The sequence below is a fragment of the Sinohyriopsis cumingii genome, chromosome 2, assembly GCF_028554795.1.
Source record: "Sinohyriopsis cumingii isolate HCF-2022 chromosome 2, ASM2855479v2, whole genome shotgun sequence".
NCBI lineage: Eukaryota > Metazoa > Mollusca > Bivalvia > Unionida > Unionidae > Sinohyriopsis > Sinohyriopsis cumingii.
This window is the reverse complement of record NC_142962.1, coordinates 131,639,612-131,654,948: the sequence shown is the minus strand read 5'-3', so window position 1 is coordinate 131,654,948 and position 15,337 is coordinate 131,639,612. Positions and strand designations below refer to the sequence as shown.

Here is a 15,337-nt window from a genome sequence, read left to right as displayed (position 1 = left end):
GGTATACCATATTTGTTCTGGTGGTGTGTACCACATGACTTTTTCATTAATTACCATCAGTATGGAATGTAGGAAATTCCGGTTTAATCTTGTTAAAACTTTCATTGACACTAACAGCACATTTTCATGATTCATGACTAACTAGTTACTGTCATATTTTATTGATTTACTAGCATATGTCAATGTGTTAAGTATGTATTCCTTTGTAAGAAAGAAAATCTTCCTTTTATTTTAGGAGGGCACTTGTTTCCAATGCTGGCACAACGTCTTTCACAGTATAAAAAACAGTGCGAGCTTAATTATTCCACTTATGTTAGTTTTTCGATTACAACTTGTATAACAAGCCTGCTAATAATAACCTGGGTAATAAAATAAACCATTGGGTACCCATTTACTGCACAAAAGTTTCTACCAAAGCATGTCACCCCCATAAGCGCTTGGCTTGTAAAGGTAGCACTCGCTTCTATTTTCAAGTTTACAATCTATTGATTGAACTGCAAATTTAATACACATTCTTGTTCAGTGCCAAGTAGAGTTCTGCCTCTTCCAATAAATATTTGACCGTAATCTCTAAGCTTCTTGACTCACATGACAACTCTTTGATTAAGCAGCAATACTTGCTCAGTGACTAGTAAGAGGGTGGTTATTGGATCTTGCTGCACAACTGGCACGTGAAGTTGCAAGCTGATCCAAGTGTTACAGAATCCAAGCTCAGTCTCTACACAAGCACTCGCATATGACTGTGAGGCCAAGGAAGGGAGTTGGATGATATTTACGATTAGATCAGATTTACTAGACAACAATGGATGATTTCAGAACTTTATCAGACAAAAAGGATGAATTCTAGGACTTCATACCAGACGACATTACGTAGTGACATTTGCAGTATACTGTGAATTATAAAAATCATAGACTTTTATTATTTGGCAAAATGCATGGAAATAACACTGAAATCTGAACATTTGTAAACTATTTTTATACCTCTCTGTGACCTATAATTTAATTCATGGATTTAAAATTACAAGCATTGTTGACTTCAAAGGCTTGAATTTGAACAAATTTTACGTTCATTTGTGACATTCAACTCGTTACAAGCATATCTTACACAATTCTGTTGTTTAATTTTCCAATCGATCTATCCTACTATCCATCTATATCTATCGATCCAGTTCTGCTTCTTTATTTTTCTACAATGCAACTCGGACTCTCTGACGTCAAGCCACCCCTCCAGATGGATCAAACTTGCAAAACACAACCTGACTTGTATACTTCAACCAATGAAAAAATACTTTTGCGGGGCCTCCCTTGGAAATATTTTTTTTTTGCACCATATTTGCCAATTTAAAAATCTGGAGCCACTTTTTTAGCCCCTGGAGTAATTTTATGCCATGATGCAGGGTCTTAAATGGATGCATAGTATTATATTGGTCCTATTTTGAATATATATGAACATGACAATAACACAGTTTTTGTATGTTTTTATTACATTTCAAAGAACAAGAATAATATGAAATACCATTATATACACATGAAGTTCAATGTAAAGCATATGAAAAGCAAGAATGAATAAGAATGTTTATAACTGCTAATAAAAAATAACGCTTAGTCTTTATGAACAATGTCACTGACACTTCATCAATATCTGCCTCAATTTTTCCCCAGACCATTTCTTAAATGCCTTCCTGAAACAAACATTCTCAACACTGGGCCCATCAAAAGAAATGCTCATTAAATTTTTCAGAGTAGATATACCCATAGAATCTCTTAAGTTTGTTTTGATGTTCTGGTGACTGAAATCACCACCCCTGCAGTAGAAATAGGGGCAACAAGTAATCTGGTAGATGCCTCAGATGCAGCTCTGCAAAATTGCACTGCACTCTCAAAATGTTCTGAAAACAAAACTCTATATCAATCTGCCATTCATTCACCCCAATAGGCACAGTACATCTAAATTTAGCATGCAGGTGAGGGGCAGCTGCAAAATATCCGGAATAAAAGTAATGATGTTAAAATTTCTGCAATTTGTACATTAAGCTCAAGTTTCACACATACACTGCCACACATCGTAGCGATACAACTGATACTTTTTTTTTTTAAAAAGCTACGTTTAAAATCCTAATCACACACATAGCATGTTTTTACAGGACTAATTATGTTTGTGGCGTGTTTTCAGAACTTCCAATACTAATTCAGCTCCACTGGAAATGAACAAAAACATCATAATTAACAACAAAACAACTTTCAATTTCTGAATGCTCATGATTAAACCTGTATTTCTCAGTTAAGACTCACTCGTGATGCAAGCTTCTGTATGGAGAAAACTTGTGTCTCATGGAGTTAAAAACAAAAATCATTAATGAACCTAGAGAATCAAGTGCTAATTTCAGTAACATGTGTTCCAAAGTCAAGTCTGTAAAAGGCCTTTAATTCAATTAATAAAACATTGTCTCTAGTTTTTTTTTCAGTTACAAATTGCATAACCTCTCACAAGATACATACTATCTAGATTAGTTTTCATCCTTCCATATAATTAGTACCAAGAGTCTGTAAACCTGTGATGCACATGAAAAAATAATGTGAATAAAGAATTTACCATGGGGGAAACCAATTTTCGTGGATTTTATAAGTTCAACCAATCATGAATTTAATTTTAAATTAATAGAAAAATAATAGAACACCCATCTAAATCTGTGGAATAATGTTCTCAAAAATACTTTTTTTACCAAATCACGAAACTGATACACATAAAAACTAATCCACAATAAGTGTGCATCATGACTTCACAGAACACAAAAATCAAAAAGCCCAAGTTGGTTTAGCACGTCTAATTGACAGCTGACAAATTCACACAATTGGCCCATGTAGTATTATAAGAACACAACCATGTAAACAATCTTAAATTTCCATCATGTTGATTTTACCATGCTACAGTATCCTTACAGTGATGATGTTGTTGTTGGGTTTAATGCCATTTTTCACCACATGGTAGGCTATAAATGGCAGCCAGTATTAATGGTGGAGGAAGAACTCAGGAAAATCCCAGAAAGAATCACTGATCCTTACAGTGATAAAAGTATTATTAAATGTGCAATCTCTTGCTTGTAATGCAATTTATCCATGATCCTAATAAGATAAACTCATTTACACAGTTTGATAGAAATTGGGCAAGAAAAATAGTTTCTAGTTTTGGGAGGTAACATCATTAATACGTCCAGATCTTACTTATTCCAGAACATGTCTTTAATACAATTCAATTTTATTTTACTGCACTGGACAAATCCAATTAGAATTTGTTCTCCAGAATAATCAAATGCTAAGCCATTCAGAAAAAATACTACTTCGCTAACATGTAATCAAACTGAATACCACATCCTGATAATACAAGACTATTTAACATGTCTATCAAAATCTGACGAGAAATAGAGTTGCTAGTGTTGACAAGCTCAGCTAATCAGGTGCAAAGTCATGTCATTAATGCACATGAATTTCAGCCAAAATCCTGTTAAACCAGATCTTGATGACATAAGCCTACTTACCAAGCCTAATCAATATCTTACAAAATACAGTCATTAGAGTGGCAAAAAATGCTGGCAATCTTGATTACTAAATCACATCTAATTGTCAGCACGATATAAAAGTTAAACTACTACATATGCATTTGATGATACTGATTCAGAAAACACAAGTATCATTTTCCTGCTTAGCAAATGATGGTAAACTTTCTTCTTTTTCTTTTTTCTTGAATAAAGAATCGATAGGCATATAATTAAAAACCACATTCCAAGTATTATTAAATCTTCATCAAAATAATGGCTTCAAGAGTCGTAACTTGCTCAACCAATCAGATACAAGATTTGTGCAATTCTTACTTAACCCATCCATGATCTTAAAGAGATAAACATGTTTTTCAAATGTATCAAATTCAAATCAGAAATATGACCACCACCACCCCCACCGTAACAAGCTTGGTCTATCAGATGCAGGATCCCCTTTCTTAACCATATAGCTTGTGATCAATAACTTGTATTCCATGAGTGACCAATCAGATCCAAGGTATAGTAGTAACAAGCATTTTTAGATGGATGGATTGTCAATTGACAACTCCTGAATGGACACAGGACCATACCATAAACTTACTTGGCCTTATGGCCAGACGAGTTAACCAGTCACACCTGTATGGCTTGCCAACCTAAATCTTCGTGCTTTTTAAAAATTTAAATTACATATGGCCTCTGACAGTATCCCTGGGGTCAATGTACTCACCCAGCAAGGAAATAAATACAAATTCTCTCCCTCGAAGCTTACCTAATAGTCCTGCTGCTTGGTTCCGTGAAAAACCACCCTTGCTGTGTGAGCGATCATCAGATGGACCTTGAGTGCTGCTGCCGTGACCTCCACCTCGACTGACTTGCCAGTTTTCCCTTGATCCCGGAGATATTCCAATCCCAGATCCCCCTGTGCGACTGTCTGCAATCAAAGATTCAAATGGCAACTGCTATCACTTGTACAGGATGCCAAAATGAAAAAATGAACTGGTGCATCACTACCTTTCTCCCTAGAGTTTTATCCTATACAATTTTTATATTCTGGAATTGCGTCAGTGTAATTTGTAATATCCACAACAAACCTGTAAAAAAACTGCACTGAATTTTAAAATCTTCATGTTTTGTATTTTATTTTGCTGTATTTCCTGTTCAATTTGGAAGGGTGTATTTGTGCAATCCATTTTTACATTTTCAAACACTATATACATACCAGCAATTCAATTATAGCAATGGATTGTAGTTTTTCTAGTAGTTGATACTGCTTTCACTCAAATGCTTCAATGCAATTCACGTGAAGGAAACAATATAATGGATCGATTTATGGAAGAAGTAAAAAAAAATCACAATTCAGATCTCAGGAAGCAATTTTAAAACAGGCCATTACCCCTGCGTGGCTCTCCCTGTCCTATTCCAGATGACTGAGCACCATGCTGCATGCTGTTGCGTTCTGATTTCCATTCAGAACGGCTGTCTGTGTGACGTGGAGAATTGCTGCGTCCTATGTTCCGTCTGTCTGATTCCTGGCGATGACCTGCAATATTCTCCCGTCGTTCACCATCACGACTTCTGTGACTATCTCGGTAGACAATGTCTCGTCTATCTTCATGCATTTCTCTGCCACCCCTGTCACTTCTGTCATGACTACGGTCACTAAAACTGAAATAGCGTTATACTGTTAATGTCATAATCCTGTAACTCAAAGGGCAACAAAGCCATTGCCAAAGTGTTCCTTAAGTCTCACCTATGATTCACACAAGAAGAAAGTTACATTTCCCTACCTAAACACAAGTGTTCAATCTAGCATAAAACAGTGGTAATATTGTTCTTAGTAAGTGAATCGAAGTCACTATACAATTAAAAGCAACTAATTTGTATCCAATGGTAAGAGAAGAGTCCATTTTGGTATTCTGGAGATCAGCTATTCCTATGCTATTAATAATTATGCAACTTTTCAAACCTTAAGTCCATACTTACTTGTCATACCTATCATCAACTCTGTGCTCCCTAGAATTTGACTCTCGTCTCATGGGTCCAGAATCTCTGTCCCTCTCAAATCGACGGTTTCCATCTGCCTCAATAGGCCTGCCATCCCTTCTATCATAGCGTTCTACCTTTCGCTCAAAATTGTCTTTTGCTACTCCACTTGCACGGCTGGCAAGTCTTTCATCCCTATTATACCCCCTGTTATCTGGTTCTATCCTACAGTGTGAAAAGGTATCAGCATTTAACAATAAAGGCACAAACTGAGACCTAAATTATGCAATAAAACCTGGAAAGAAGTCCCCTACAAGAAAAAATGAAACTAAACTAACAACCATGAACTGAGGGAGATACAGATATGCTGTTGTGATGGACGGTTTCTGCTAGAAGTCTATGAAATAATGGCAAAAAAAAATGCCAGTAGTTATGTCTACATTTTAGAACACAAACGAGCATCACTATAATGCCGTTTGGCAGAGTATACCTATCCCAATGTTTCATATATTTTTTGTTGTGATTTTAATCTCTCGAAATTTTAACTTAGATGTGTGATGCAAAGATTGTGGATTTCTGTCAGGGGGTTTATTCCTACGAAAGAAATGTAAGCATGTAGAATTTTCTAGAGCAGTGAGAAACTAAGCAGAAATATGGTTGTTGCTGTTGTAGGGTTTAACGCCATTTTTCAGCACATGATAGGCTATACATGGCGGCCAGTATTAATGGTGGAGGAAGAACCTGGGAAAGAACCACTGACCCACGAGAAGATATTGGCAAGCTTTCTCACATACCCACATTGGCCGAATCCGAGACTCAAACCCACGCAGACAGAGGTGAGATGGCAGTGATCCGTAACGGAGAGAGCTTTAGACCACTCAGCCACCAGAAATATGGTGTCAGATAACCAACAGTGTGGGGACCATTTATGTTCTATGCACTGTAATTGCTGGATCAATGCTTTGCTTATAGATCCTCCTAGTCCTGGACCAGACAGCCAGAAAATGTAATTTTCTAGCCCTGCATTATGAATCAGGAACAATGCAGCTGTGTAATACATCGGCCTATGTATCATATGAGTCGAGCTCAAATTACATCTGTATTGCATACTAGGAACAGCAACATGAAAAACTCTAATTTTAATGGACTCTTAAAGGTTAAATGGTCATTAGCATGTTGAGCATTCAAGAAATAAAAAAAAGTTTGAGTTTGCATGTAGTAGACCCTGGATATGTCCCTTATGCAAATAGTATATATGCACTACTTTTACATGGAAACAGCTTGTCTGCAAAATTTCATTCTTGTTACGCATGGACAGATTTTCCTTTTTTGCACTAATGTAATTTAGCCCTTTCTAACTTCTGATGATATATTGTGATTGGAATCAAAAGCTGAGAGTATTCCTATAACAAACAGCACCTCACCTGTTTGTAGGTTGATCATATCTATCAGATGCAGCTGCTCTCTTAGGTTCAGACCAAAATCCACCCTGCTCTCGTGACTCTCTCCCACGAGACTCACGACTTTCATGCATCTCAAAGGCTCTCTTCAAGGCCCTTCTCTGTTGTTCTTCTTGCAGTCTGGAAAATACAATCTGAGCATTTTGGAAAGTGATATTCAAAGTACAAAAACTAATATATATTTGTAAATCTATGTGAAGACAGTAAAAGTAAACATCAATCTAGTTCATAATGCTCTTGCGCTATTGAAAATTATTGGTCTATGAAGTCTGTATGTATAAAATTAATTTAAAAGTTTAGGTTAATTAAATGGTTTAATATTAAAGGTTTCTAAACCAGATTGAGAAGTATATATATTGTACATCTTTTTCTTGGGCCAATTTTAATAATTACGCAAGTCTAATCTGCTACTATTGAACTGCAACCCTTTCCTAGGATGCAAAGTCCACATTCCTAGCTAATTATTCTTTCCAATTAGTGACGAGAGGGCTAAAAGAGAAATGCACAATATCCCTGTCTGATTCATTAGTCATATCCAACATACTGAATAAATTACTCTCTTGACAATCTAGGAACAGAGCAGTAGCCTGCCTCTTTTTTGCTGAACAAGGCCATATATTGCAGAGGTCTATGGCCAGCCCAGTCCAACATATGTCGAAACCAAAGACGAGACATGATGGGGTAAAATTAAGACTAACTACAGGGTAACTGAGGTTCTCAAAATACAGTAGGGATTAAAAGGAAAGAAAGGTAATGTTATTTTTTTTTAAAAAAGGGGAGGGGTGCTGATCCAATTTCTAATACTAGACAGGTGAGCAAAGCAAAACTCATCATCATCATAGGGATTAAATGGCAACATGGGTGGGAGTGGGGAACAATCACCCTTAATACACGATAAACAGTTTGGGCGAGTGGCCCAGGGAGCCTTCCTATGACTGCATTTACCCACACCTGGCAACACAATTAGAAACTAAAAGAGAAAGAAAAAGAATTGAACCAAACTAAAAATGGATTGAGGATACAACAATACCAAGGGGTAAAAATTTACTAAGGCACCACACCTCTAAGCAAGGTGCAAAAACCCTTCAAAAGTGGCAAAAATTTACACAGATGCATTCAAATACAGCAAGGACTGGGGAGAAATTACTAAACCACCACCAAAAGGATATGTTTGAAATGAAGCCACAATACAAAAATCTATGGAAAATAGGATGATATCCATATATTGGATATGATTAAAGAAGACTTCAATCATGTTCTTTTCTTTTATGAACATCCAATTAATCTGTACTATGGATTCCAGAAATTATGACTATACATTTTACAATCCCAAATTCTCAATCTCATCAATGGACCTGTATAATTCAATTTCCATGTACTCTCAACACTGAGACTGTACTAAGGTCTTGTTGTAATTTTGACTATACACTATGGCCTGTACAAACACCAACAAAGATCACATACAAAATACCCACTATGTCATGAATGATGCAACTGGTTTTGATATTGACTACAGTGTCAACTAGGTACATTCAGCAGGTGATAACATTTGTCACTCAAGAAATTCCCTCTAAAGGCCTAAAAGTATTTAAGTTCTTTTTAAACAATGGACACAAGAAATTTCTGTTGAAAAGACCAGCTGTAATGAACTCGCTTTGCACATCTTGTGTCACAATGTTTAGTCCCCAGATCCAATATGTAAAAGAATAATTACTGCTGCTTTTCTTTGTTTTTAATGTGTCCTCCATGTCAAGAGACCACTCTACAACAGCATATAGGCTGTCGAGTGTGCTAAATGCACAGGATGAAAAGTTTTCAATCAGCATAAATTACCAATCAAAGTTTTAACTTTAAAGAAAAATGTTCTTTATATATTTTTTTTATAGAATCCACTACATAAAAGACAGCATAGTCTTCAACAGTGTCAGTGAATTCATGTTTACAACTATAAGACAAGGAAAACATTCACTACCTACCTGAGTTTCTCAAGGCGCCGTTTTTCCTCCTGTTCTCTTTCAATCCTCTCGCGTTCAAGCTGCTCCAGTCTCAACCGTTCCAGTCGCTGGGCCTCCAATCTTTCCTTTTCAAGCTGCTCACGCTCTCGCCTACAAGAAATTCATAGAAAATCAGGATCTAAGCAGTGTTTCCCTTTATGCACATTTGTGCGTCAGGGACACACGCTAGAGAAAATTGACACGTTTTGTTGCCATGCATTTTATTTTGACGCAAAGGATTTGCATAATGTGATCAGGATTTATGTAATATTCAATGCTTTGGATGAGGGATGGCATCGTGTATGCTTCGAGCATAGGCATAGACTGGTTCCCTGCTTTGCTCTTTGCATTACACACCTCTATTTATATAGCAGAGTGCAACACAGGGAACATACGAAACAGGGAACCAGAATAGCACAGACAATGTTATGACAGAGTAGCTTGCCATATCTCATGAGCTCTCACACGATTTTCATCGAGCTCAGTAAGATGTCGTCTAGATGTTTAACCTCAATGCTTGCTGCACTAGAAAGTGATCTCCAGATTAAAATGACATGCAGAAAGAATCATTAGCCACGAAAGTGAAAGAAGCAGAACACAAAAGAGTAACTGTGGATCTAACTTTAATGAAAAATGGAGGAAACAATTCCCTTGACTGGAATACGGCACTTCCATTAAGATTATTGGTGAGACTTCTGATCACGTGCTTGCTAAGACTGCAAAAGTGAAAAATCCATTCTTGATAGGGTATAAGAATTTTAACAAATCTGTCCTCATTCATGACAAGGTATCTGGAGAACACATTATAACCCAAAATTCTTCCACAACAAAGAAATCAGTAAACTTGCCGAGACAATGCGTTATTTGGATTACAAAGTCAGGGGGTCATTGTAGATTTTGTTGGTTTTTAACTTTGCTGCAATAAAAGAAAGATCTTAAAGTTCAAGTGTAACTTATTAGAAAGAAGATAATTGGCTTCCTTGATTTTTGGATAAATGTGTTCTAGGACGAAGTACAATGAAACAGATGATAGTACACATTTTATGACAGACTGTAAATTAACTGCCATTTGGTTAAAAAGATTTATTTGGCTTTTTGTATTGGCTTATATGTAAAGTGTTGGTCTATAATATTGCTTCAAAATGATAATAAGGTGACTGTTAAAAGTATGACTTTAAAAGAAAAATGAATAAAATTATCAATGCATTGGTTTGTTAATTGTGCATGTTGAGAGAGAGAGAGAGAGACACTGTTGCACAAGTTGAATTATCCTATTTCAAGCTGAAAAAGTAAGGGTCAGATGAAAATTTGTCAGTACATCTTTTTTGTATAAAAAAAAACATTTTTTATTTGACCCCCAGTTCTGACACCAAATTTATTTTAACCCCCAATTTTACACCCCTGGGGGATACACTGTCTAAGGCACCTGTGATATGATCCAAACCTGTGGTTAAACATTTTTTTCATATTTAAAAGAAAAAGAAAGTCTAAATGAAAATTTCTAAAAGTCTTTGAATTTATCTTTCTAGCAACCATATAATACAGTAAAATTGGTCTACCACAAATAATGATGAATTCACAGGTCTATAAATTTTCCAAGTTTTATTTTTTTTATCGCATTTATCCTTTTACTAACCTGGATCTGCAGCTCTAGTATTCTCACATCATTTGTTTGTAACCCCCACCTACTGATTTTAAAAACAGAAGGCAAAGATACCAATTATTCATAGATTTACAAGTACCAACCTGAGTGTTGCCAAGGGATCCCAAATACCATCAATATGTTGACATTTCTAATAATACGAGAGTTCATTATATTGGGCCAATCGGTTTCAAAGCAACAGATGTGATGAAGTTCACCGTCTTTGATAAGATCAATAATTCTGTAAATTTTGGAGCTACATCTCTTTAACATGTGTATACAAGAGTTCCTTTTTATTTGTTCAGTTTAGTTTTAGAATTATTATAACTAGACACTGCAAGTATTGGACATAGATGACACAGTTTTTATTGAGATGGACTATTCTTGAAACCAGAAAAGGACAGCAAGCAGTCTGTCTGCTTGGTTACACTGGGAGCTGGCATTTGCTTTGAATGCCAACAAGTCGACAGTGTTAGAGAACCCTCTGGTGTGAGTCAGTTTAAATGTCTACAAAATGTTGGATGCAACTCTTTATTAATTCCATTCATTATTAATGCATTATCAGCTGGAAAATCCATACAGTTCTGTTAACACAGAGTTGTTACCATAACGAGTTATTCAGTACATAGAAGATGCCAGTATCATAGAAGTCAAACCTTGCTGTAAAGCAGAATCAATTTTGTTTTAGTTCTAAGAAACTTGTTTATGCTTTATAAGATGTGATATTAAGTCATGACAGTAAATAACTGAAGATTGCAATGGAGAATATATAAATTTATAAAAACTTCAGGGTTGCCAGAATAACCAAAACTCTGACAAGGTAAAGTTATCTTCTATCTGAGGTAATATGTACAGTACCTCAGTCGATCCCTTTCTTTGGCCAATCGAATGGCCTCTGCCCTCTGTTTCCTCTGCACCTCTCGTTGACGGTTATGCTCCCGAATGGCCTCCATTTTCCTCTTCCTTTCTTCCTCTCGCAGCTGTCTTTCCCTTTGTCTGAGTCTTTCCCTCTCCCGCTCTTCCTGGAACCCAGAAAATGACTTGAGAAATAGTTAGAAACTAAACTGTCCAGAATACATGGACACCCTGCTAACAGGTTCAAGTGCGAGAATGCGAGAACCTCAGATTAATCATGCAAAGGGCAAACTCTCATCTAAAGACAAGGGCTATGATTTGTATATAAAAAGGGTGATAGTCAACTCTGAACTTGATTATTATATTAGGCACCATATCAAACAGGACTTAAATCCATGAAATTCTTTATGCTGACAAAAACTACTTATGCAAGAAAAACTTTAAAGTCAAATCAAAACACACCTTGGCACAAATATGACAGTAGGAAGGTGATATCAATCCCAACTTGTACTTCTTTACATGAAGCCATTCCTTTAAGTTGCTATCCAGTATTATTCTTAAAAAAGTCTAAGTCAAATGAAAAGTTTTGAAATAACAGGGCATATAGGCAGATGGTTGGGCATTAAGAACAATTATTGTGGTAGCTAAACAACACTGCATTGTCAACATTGCATTGTCTCTTGTATGGCTCATAGAACTGAAAACTGTCAGACTGTATCTTTGTGCAAAGTAATGCACAACACCCACTTTATGGAGCAAACCATTTAATAAGGTTTCAAAAAAATAATTCTAATTTCTTTTTAAACGAGAGAAATAAAGCAGTGAAAACCATTGCCCGAAGATTAAAAGTGCCAGGATCTTGTGTCCTCTGCTTTTTGTTAACTTTACACTGATTGGCTCAGGTACAAAATTTTACACATTTTTGATTATCACAACCAATGAGGACTGTACCCCAAGAAATTTGCAACATTATAGATTTAGACACAATGGTAATTTTGTTTTGCAATTTATAGCTATGTGTAGTTGATGTAAACAAAGATGGGTTTTAATTGGATATTAGCAAGTTATAAAGATTTAATCCAAGTGATATAGGAGAATGTGAAATTGACTTGGGAGATTGATGTCAATCCAGTTTCAACACCTGAGATAAGCAATTTGGAACCCAATGAGGAGGCCATTGTTCACTTGCATAATGGAGTGGGAGATATTTATGATTTTTATTCTTATGTTAGCTTAACTGCCAAGCCTGGACTACAAAGACACGGGCAAGATTATTCTCCATTTTTTGTCTCTTCTGAATATCTGGTGAAATTTTTTGCAAAGAAACATTTATGCCAGAAATATAGCTAATGCAAGAACTACAATGACTACAGCAATGTGGGAGATGCAAGAGGTGTTCAAGGGAAGGAAGACAAGACGAAGTTTTTGTTCATAAAGTGCCAAGTACATTTATGTGCACAATGTTTTAGAGCTATAAATTTACACTATGGCTCAGAGAATGTAGATTTCATTCTGATTTAATAAATAAATATGCAAATATTGGTTTCATTTCAAAACAACTTACATGTCGGAAAACTTTCCTGAATGACACGACATATGACAATGTCAATGCGTAAAGGTGTTGACTGGCTTACTAAATATAGTGCATTCACTGCCACAGAAGCAAAAGACAATTTTAGCGGCTGACAAAAATGTCTCACTAATTTTGATTACTTTGGGCACCAACTGACAGCACACGGTTGCTTATCAAACATACAATATTTATAAAGATGAATTCTTCAGCAAAATCACTGCTGCATTTTATGTCCATTTCCAAAACAGTCTGGAGTGAAGAAAGAAATAAAAGATTTCTGTGTCCAAAATAACTTCCAGAGGATGGTTTTTCAAGCAATAGGAACCCTGCATGAAAGGCTTACACTTGGGGAAGCTGATAAATGGGTGTGAATATTTGTGAATCCAGTTTAGCTTTCTTGTTTGTAACTGACCCCAATTTTGACCTAAGTAGGGTCTTTGGCATCACATTTTCCATTACTGGAACGAATACTGCAAATGACTAAGCTATATCCAGTAAATACAAAGGATATATAGTTATCTTAACTACAAGTACATTAAACAAACATCTAAGCAAGGTCATGCCCACTCGTCAATTATATTAATCCTTCAAATATCATATATATTCATTTACAAGTTGACTCCCTCTTTCTAGGACTATAAAAAGTCAATTTCTCTTTGACCGTCTTATATGTTATTAAGTCAGCATTTGAAGGGATGACTTCTTGTCAGCAAGTCAGAGGAGCGCTTTGGAAAATAAACAAGCCAAACCAGACAGGTATTTAAAGAGAGAAATAAAGACAAAACCAGTGTAAAACACATTTATATTACTGAGAGCAAGGTCACAATTAAACTGACAATTCACAATTTGTCCATCTTCAAGTAATAAAATCCATAATGCTTGACATTTTAAATCCATTTATGATAAATCCATGAATTCAGTTATAGGTATATGAAAGGTTTAAAATGATCCAAATCACAATATACTAATGTGTTAATTCCACATGCCTTAAAGTCCACATTTGTATGATTCACAGTATCCTATATATGGTACTATCTAATGCAGTGGCAGGCACCATGCAGCCCATGGTCTGGTTTTATCCATCAATTTACATCACAGTATGTCTTCAAAAATCACTCATCAGCCCATGACCTTGAGTAAGTTGCCTATGTTTGATAAAATGTAATCTGGTTCAAAAGTCCAAGACTTCATAATCATTAAGTTATGAAATTCTATATAGTAGACTAGTGCTTGTAAATCGTTTAGCTATCATAAATATCGACTTGTTTCCTCAGCTTTATTGTCTTGTGAAGGTGCTTATGTATTAACTGACCCTGGGCTCTGTAAATAACACTTGGATCACTGGGAGTTCAAATAACTACCCTCTGTTATGTTGCACGGAGAAAGTATCCAACTCATAACTCAATTAAAGGGTTGTCATGTGGGAAATCAGAGAGGGTCTGACTTAAAAACTAAGGGATTATGGTCAAACATGCACTCGATCAAAAGGTTTGTCAACTTGGAAAAAAAAGCAAGTGATGCCTTTACAAGCAATGGGTTTCTTGGGCACTGGCATAAAAGTGGGAAAAGTCACTTGAAAATTGAACCTAGCTAATGGAAAATGAAAATACAAATTAAATCAAAACTTTTATTGCATCAGTGATTATACAGCAAAACATAAATTATTACAAATACTGGTTGTTAGGACTTGCAAGAAAATGGAATCAATATACTTACTAATAAACAACCATGGTAAAAAAAAACACTGACATACACTTCACTTTGTGGTTGGTAGTATATAATTTATTGGTCAGGTTTTCAAATTATTAAAATCCAACAAAGTCTAGATACAAGTACTGTGTAATGAATACCATCATGAAATGGATAAACACAGTGCATACCACATATGCATTTGTGCATGCCAGATACGCATAAAAAATGAGAATTGTGGCATAAAAGCAGAGGGAAAAAATTGCAAACTGAGATTCCAACATTACCCCATGATTTTCTTTTATGTTGTGCTGACAAGAAAACCATTACTCAGCATGAATAGAATTTTCAGGAAAAAAATGTTGACATGTAAGTGAATATCTATGGAACTTGTCAAGAAACAAGTGGTGCAGCTGGTAGGAATTCTGTAGCACTTGTCACAACATGTCGTTTTTCAGGTGGGCAACTGTTTACTCATCTGGGTGTTTCAGCTTGACATCAATGGCTATTAAATAAATTTGGCTGGTACATTAGGTTCTGGAACAAGCATTCTGTCAGAGTTTTAACCTTGCATTCATCAAGAAAGCCTTAAAATTGTTTATTTA

At 35.8% G+C, this 15,337-nt stretch overlaps 1 protein-coding gene across 3 annotated transcripts in view; it reads right to left on the bottom strand.

Moving 5' to 3' along the window:
• Positions 1 to 15,337, bottom strand: part of LOC149805849 (uncharacterized) — a 77,544-nt gene that overhangs the window by 1,993 nt on the left and 60,214 nt on the right. The window contains exons 15-20 of one of the 3 annotated variants that reach the window (XM_089950573.1): positions 11,474 to 11,637; positions 8,956 to 9,084; positions 6,944 to 7,099; positions 5,520 to 5,744; positions 4,930 to 5,201; positions 4,306 to 4,467 (exon numbers count right to left, since the gene is read on the bottom strand). In XM_089950573.1, coding sequence (XP_089806699.1) covers positions 4,306 to 4,467; positions 4,930 to 5,201; positions 5,520 to 5,744; positions 6,944 to 7,099; positions 8,956 to 9,084; positions 11,474 to 11,637 — 1,108 coding nt within the window. The remainder of the gene's footprint in view (positions 1 to 4,305; positions 4,468 to 4,929; positions 5,202 to 5,519; positions 5,745 to 6,943; positions 7,100 to 8,955; positions 9,085 to 11,473; positions 11,638 to 15,337) is intronic. The other 2 variants (XM_089950574.1, XM_089950575.1) reach the window with 2 other exon arrangements.